The 7268-nt window shown below is 35.3% G+C and overlaps 2 protein-coding genes across 2 annotated transcripts; both read left to right on the top strand.

Annotated features, from left to right (window-relative positions):
* The first annotated feature begins 380 nt into the window (after positions 1-380).
* On the top strand, positions 381-1421 carry LOC143590381 (early nodulin-like protein 20). The gene is made up of 2 exons (XM_077070881.1): positions 381-748; positions 987-1421. Exons 1-2 carry the CDS (start codon positions 556-558, stop codon positions 1307-1309), a joined length of 516 nt encoding a protein of 171 aa, XP_076926996.1. The 5' UTR covers positions 381-555; the 3' UTR covers positions 1310-1421.
* Positions 1422-4161: 2740 nt separating this feature from the next.
* On the top strand, positions 4162-6988 carry LOC143590380 (uncharacterized). The gene is made up of 7 exons (XM_077070880.1): positions 4162-4422; positions 4505-4599; positions 4692-4809; positions 5217-5335; positions 5422-5608; positions 6254-6397; positions 6521-6988. Exons 1-7 carry the CDS (start codon positions 4162-4164, stop codon positions 6809-6811), a joined length of 1215 nt encoding a protein of 404 aa, XP_076926995.1. The 3' UTR covers positions 6812-6988.
* Positions 6989-7268: the final 280 nt, after the last annotated feature.

The raw sequence follows: 7268 nt of genomic DNA, 5'->3' as shown, positions 1-7268 counted from the left end.
CAACTACTTTTCAAAAATGGTGGTCACACAACAATAAAGTGTATTGTCATAGACCAAATACTTGAAGATCTAAATGCTTGATTTGTGTTGAAACGTTTGGGTTTGTTGGCTCGTCCCGGACTTCATCGGGCACGACTTTAGCGGGAAAGGACGTGTACACACCTAGTCGAGCTTGCACGATGAATGCATCGCTTGTAACGAGTTGTTGCTACTCGCCTGATAAGTCCAAGACAGGACGAAACCAGCAAATCCTGATCATTAACGGACAGATTGGCTGGCGCATCACACGAAGTCTAAGGAGTAACTCCTTGACAGTACGGTCGTCAAGACGTCACACAAAAATGGTGGCACTAAACAGCATGTGGGTAAAAGACTAAAATCTGTTATTCCGTTATTCGCTAACTTGCCCCACGGGCCCACAATCACCCAGATATGTTCATATTTCCGAAATAGCCCCTGCTAATCCTTTCGCGGCTATTTATATTCGCTTTCATCATATTAGCGTGCGTGTTTTCCGTTGTGTGATATAAACTACCAAATCACATTCACCAAACAATGAGAAGAAGATCAGGAGGCGCTGTGTGGCTGAACACGGTGGCCGTTGTGGTGGCCACGGCAGCGATGCTAACATGCGCCATGTGCAGAAATCCCGTCCGCCACCTCGTCGGCGGAAAGCAGAGGTGGAAGCCTAATTTTAACTACACTAACTGGTCACTTAAACAGACGTTCTACGTTGGCGATTGGCTCTGTAAACATCTCTCTCTATTTAACACTTACCTATCTCTTTACTGTAATTGAATTCTTCCGTGGTATATAAGTGTATTTAAATGAGATGAACAACTTTTATAAAAAAAAAAAAAAAAAGGGTTAGTCAGATCCGCAATCACATTTAAACAATCATCGATCCAGTAGCGTTTTTCAGTTTAGTTATAATTTAGATTTCTAATTTATTTGTACATTTACTTTGTGTTTCTGATTTTATGCAGATTTCGTGTACGACAAGCATATGTTTAATGTGTTGGAGGTGAACGAAACGAGTTACGGAAACTGTACTGATCAAGGATTCATCTTCAACATCACACGAGGCGCTGGACGTGATGTGTTTGAGCTTACTCAACCTAAGCCGTACTATTTCCTTGCAAGTGGTGGTTACTGTTATAACGGAATGAAAGTGGCTGTCAATGTGGTTGAATTCGTTCAGGCTCCTCAACCGTCTCCGGCGATCACAAGTGGTGGTTATGTGGTTACTGGAATCAATCAGCTGATCATGTTATTGATGGTCGTCACGGTATGGGCTATTTTCGGCTAAATTGGTGAAGAATTAAAGTGGTTTGATTATGTTTAGTTACAACATTAATCTGGAAATTGATTATAGTATGAATTGGATTAAGAAAATTTTAAATTTCTGAAGTTTTAACCGATTGACATATATTTTTAATTTTGTATGGATAACATGCTTCGTTATCTTGTTTCTATTCGAAAAGCATAGTTTAAAATCTTATTATCCTGATAATATGTGTTACTGTTATCTACTATTACTATTTGAATAAACATGTTTAATATCTGACTATTTTGAAACTTTTTTTGTTACATCAAAAAGGTTTCGTTGTTAAAATAAAATAAAACTTGATGGATCAACTCCTCAATATCTGTGCTGTGCGATTAGCGGGTTAGATTGATTAAAAAAAGTAGGTATTAGCCGTTGAGGAAGAAAGTAATAAATATTTTGTTGGGTAAGTATTATTTAATTTCATATGGATTAGGAAGATTAAATTTAAAACGTGATTACGAAAAAGAAATTTGATTTTCCTTTTTACCTTTTCTTCACATGTCACTGGCATAAGCATTAATGCTTTAACCAAGTGTATGCCACACTTCATCCAAAAGAGGAAAAGAAAAGAGAAACGAAAAAAGGAAGACAACTTCATGGTTAAATTTTAAAACTTATATGAGCTTGCCATATGATTGGTCTGTCATATGATTAAATGAATTATAAGTTTAGGCCATATACGAGAAAGTAATGTTTTAATAAAACCTTACTTGGTGATCTTGTTAAGCAAAAAAACTATATGTAAGATTTAGATATTAACAACCGCAGTTAGATGCACAAAACAAAGCACACTAGTCATGTCATCAACTTAATTATATCGATATATATTGCCACGATTCATCTTAATATGACTCGCCATGTTCGAAATTTAAAAGTTGTTGGGACACCGTGCCAGAGACCTAAGTTGACGATTCCCTAATGAGTGCAAGTGTTGGGAACCAACTTTGGGGGATCTAAGGAAGACTTCAAATGACATATAAAGCAATGATCAAGTATGAAATCACTAAGCTACGGAAAGAGGAGCTTGGAGTTCGAGCTCCACCATTATGACAAAGTCTTCTTGGGATTAGAAGTCATGCGAAGGAGTGCAAGAAAGACATGGTGCAAGTGGCGGCACTAACTTATCATTCCGCATTTAGAGTGCATAATTGGAGTAAATAGCATAAATATAGTTTGATTGCATTATTCATTATATTGCATAAGTACGAACAAACAAGACTGGTCTGATATTGGAGACACACTCCTAAATCAAACAAAGAAAACCGAAAGTAGTTGTGACACTCAAAATAATTTCCCACAGATTTCACTCATTTCACTCAGATGAAATTGAAATTGCAAGTATACAAATAATGTGATAAAGACCGTTATGCTCGATACTAAAATCTAAGGAGCCATTGGTGAAATCGTGAGACTTCAGCTTCTATTCTAAGATGGGAAAAGTTAAATGCAAAGGGAGACAAAAATGAAAAGTGTGACAAGAATTTGTGATAACACAAAAATTTCCTAAAAAAAATCATAACTCAAAACATAAATAAAAAGCAAAAAAATTAAAAAAAAACAAAATGTTTCCCCCGTTATTCTCATTTCAAAAAAAAAACAAACAATTCAAAAAAAAAGATGAAAGACACAATACCGAAAATGAACAAACAATACAATGATATATAAAAAACACAATAAGTCGCAAAATATAACACAGTGCCAAAGAAAATATAACACAATGTTAAGTAATATAACACAGTATCAAAAAAAGATACAATTTCAATGAAAAAGACACAATTAATGACGAAAATAAACAAAAAACACTATACTAAATAAAAAGATGCAATGATTTTTTTCCCTCAACATTGTGTATTTTTCGAGATTTTTTTAGAACGAGAAAAACGGTGGAAATATTTTTGCGTCTTTACATTTTTCGTTTTTTTATAAAATTTTGAGTTTTGCTTTTTTTTTTAAATTAATTTTTCATTATTTTTTAAAGGAAATTTTTTTTTCTATCAATTCTTCTCATCATTTTCATTTTTGTCCTCTTTTGTAGAATAACCTAACCCTTTATATGTATTTTCTTTAGACATTTAACATATTTTAACGATGAAAAATACTTATAGATGGTGATAAACTAAAAACGTGAAAATTGATGTGTGTTTGAGGGATGATATAGCACTAGAGAGAAAATGACGGCTTTTATACCGCCAATAGTGGAACACGTCAAACGCCTCCACCTATAATCTTCATTGGTTGGTTTATCTCTTTGGTCCCATCATTTTCTTCATTTAACGTTGTGTACAAAACGTTAGGAGGGCTTTTAAGGACAAAACGCCTCAGGGGTGGTGTTCCAGGCATTTGCGGGAAATTTGAGGATAGGAAACGCCCACTACGGATGATCTTATAAGATAATTGAAATCAAATGTTGTTGATATGATATGTTTGTAGGTGTCTGAAATCGTGGATGGTTTAAGTGATATCATTCTAGCTTTTACAAATAAACAATTTCATGCATTTATAAACTTTAAACACGATGTTAAAATCGTTTATGTTCATTTATTTAATAAGCGAATGGATATGAATAAAAACTTTTGTTTATTTTGTTAAACAAAGACACATGATCACATCCCGTTTATCTTGGTTATTCATTCAAATTCGTTAATGTTCGTTCATTTAAGTTCATTAATGTTCACCACTTTATGTTTGTTTAAGCTTGTTCGTTTACATTAATTCATATATTCACTAAAAGAAGCCTATTTGAGTATGGATAAGATTGATTATCAACATTATGCAGTTCGTTCGTTTGTATGAAAATCCTTCCACCTTCAAACTCAAACTAACACCCACCAATGGCAGCTTTCTGTCTAATTGGTTCTTTCACCATCAACACCAATTCCCCTAATTCAATCTTCATAAACCCTAAACCATACTCTCGACAGCCCACATATCTCAAAGCCCCATTACACGCTAACACAACCTCATCTTCTTCTTCTTCATCATCCACTTCCTATAATAACAACGCACAAGACACAACCGATGAGTCCATGACCGTTGACGCCCTTAAACGCTTCATCATACTCAATTTGGGCAACTGGACCGGTTCTTTTCACGTGGGTAACTTAACTCACATATACTGTTCTGGGTTTTTTAAGTTTGCGTTATTAATTGATGTTTGTTTAATCTTTGGACCAGCAATTTGATCCTAAGGGGAAGTTGGTTCATAATGTGGACACCAGGTTATCGGCTGGGTCTTACGGTGAAAATGATTTGATTAGTTTGATTCAGACGTAAGATTTAATTGTTTGCTTAATTGATTTGATTAATGAAAGTTGCGTGAATATTTGGAATTGAATTGTGACACATTTGGTGTTTAATTTAGGCTGTACATTAAGCAATGTTCCTCGAGTTATTCGGCTTCGGGAGCTGACGATGAAAACGAGTGGGCGGAATATAAGATTAAAGAAACGAACATGTTCACTGCGGATAAATATCAGCAGGTGAGCTTTTGTGTGACATTTTACATGCTTATAATTAGCAGTGTTGTAGAACTCGCTAAGCACTAGTTGGGCGGTGGGAAACCAACCAGCGATTGATAGTTTAAAAGATTTTGACCAAACATGACCGATTTGAACCAATTTTGACCGGATTTCACTAAAAACTATTGGGCTGCCTGGGAATGATTTTGGCGATTTGGGCCGATTTAGGGCAATTTGGACCAACTGGGTCCGACTTTTACTGACTTTGACCGACTAGCTATTGTATGATCTGATTTGCTTTAATCACATTGGCTAGCCTCAGATATCCGATTAATCGGCGCCTAGGAATGATTTTTACAACACTGATAAATGGTGCCCCCCCCTGTTATATCTTATCTTGCTAAATATCCACTGTAATTAGTTTACAGATTGGATTCTTTCCGCAAGAAAAAGCGTTTGCATTAAGGTATCAGACAGCTGGCATGTTGGAAAAAGTATTAAGAGAAGGAGTGTTGGGTGAAGATGACATTGGTGAAGAATCACCAAAGTGAGTATTTTAATCATCTTGGGCGCGTTCAATGTTATTATTATGTAATGCACCAAGTGTATGTCGTCATATTTTTGTATATGCAGAAACCTAAAGCTTCCTTCCAAATTGCCTTCGATTGTGTGTGAGTGTTGTCTTTATTCACTAGAGAAAGATTTGAGAGCAAGAGCATTTCATATAATGGATCCAAAAGGTTTTCTTGAAATGCTTATTGTTTTTCTCGAAGAAAAAGGCGTTGGAATTGTTACAGCTCCATTTCTTGATGAATCTAAGGTAAGTTTTCAGCTTTATATTTATGAAGTGTCATGTAGTGTACCTATAGTTGTTCATGTAGTTAAACGAATAAATGTGAACGCGTGTCTTTAAAATCTTTATGTTCAATTATGTCTGTTTAAGTTCATTCGTTGTCTATATGTTTATTAGAATCTTTTAGGTATTCCGGTTTATTCTAGTTTTGTGAAATTAATATAAAACCGTCACATAACAATTTAGTCTAGTATTCTTAACTTTTAGGCACAATAGATTGATGTTCACGTTTCTTGTTCGTGATCATTCGCTAAGTAAATGAACGTGTTCGTTTAATTTTACTTGGTGTCGACTCAGTTATGTTTGTACATATTTATTCAGAAATGTTCATTTGCGTTTGTTTATACTGTTAATGAACGGACATAAACGAACACGTTCGTTTACTTAGCGAATTATCACGAAGAAGAAAGCTTTGTTCGTTTAACTGTGCATGTTCGATCGCTTGTTCTGTAAGCAAAGAACTGCAAGAATCGCATAATACTATTGGACTTATTGTTTTAATAAGCGCTGAGTTCTCTACATAAAATTGCTTTTGTATTGAATGGTTCTCACCTTGTATATTATATAAATATGGATGTTTATATAACTATTATCACTTTTTATTCTTTTTAGGAAAATGCAAGCCGAATCACTTCACATCTTGGTACGTGGAAAGGTCACTCGGTAACAAAACGTAGCGGTGTTTATGGTGCAACAGAATCTGAAGCTGAGACGGTGACATCACTTACTTTTGATGAGACGGGTCAACTAATCCAGGTTTGACCTTGCAATAGCCATTTTATAATAACTAAAAATATATAACTAGATCGGGTGATTTCAACCCGTATACACGCAAATGAATCATTTAGATTACTAAATTTATATTTACTATGCAAACAGGATCAAACTTCAACATACAAGGGAAAAAACGCAACATCAAATGTGCGTTGGACTGGGACCGTATCTGATAACTTGGTCACGTTTGATGGTGGTTACCAGACAACGTTACTGCCCGGGGGTATGTACATGGGGTGCCCGTGCGATGTGGGAAAGCATGTGGCTGAAACCAAGTCTTTCCATTTGGAGTTTTGTTGGGTCGACTCACCTACAAAAAGGCAGAGACTGGTTCGCACGTATGATGTGGATGGGTTAGCCGTCTCGACAACTTACTTTCTCGAGACGAAGCTATGAGTAGTTGCTGCATCGCTTCACGTGTTTTTGTAACACTTTTGTTGTTTAATGCTGTTGTATCGACTTGTAGCTTTTACCTCTTCTTTTAGCTGTTTCAGTTCTTCTCATTTTGGTCCGATGTGGCTTTGTTTATTGAACCTAATTATTTGTTTCTCAAGTGGCAGCAGTTATGCGACTAGGGGTTCGTTTACGTCCGTTTATGTTCATTAAAGGCTTTTTATAATGATTATCTAATCTTTATCATACAGATTCAAGCAAAGTTATTAACTTCAAAGCAAAAATATATACGAGCATATACGATTAATTTACATGTAAATTTTAAAAGTAGCCAGACCGAACCATTGACACCGTTCACAAACAAGTTCATCTCTTTAATGAACGAACACGAACAATCAACTTCTAAGTAAACATGTTGATAAATGTTTTAAGTATATGCTACCAAGTACCAATTTTTTTC

This window comes from Bidens hawaiensis, unplaced genomic scaffold (assembly GCF_021521415.1).
Source record: "Bidens hawaiensis isolate Kalapana, Puna unplaced genomic scaffold, B.hawaiensis_p1.1 tig00038511_1, whole genome shotgun sequence".
Classification (NCBI taxonomy): Eukaryota; Viridiplantae; Streptophyta; class Magnoliopsida; order Asterales; family Asteraceae; genus Bidens; species Bidens hawaiensis.
This window is presented reverse-complemented; position numbering and strand designations above follow the sequence as displayed.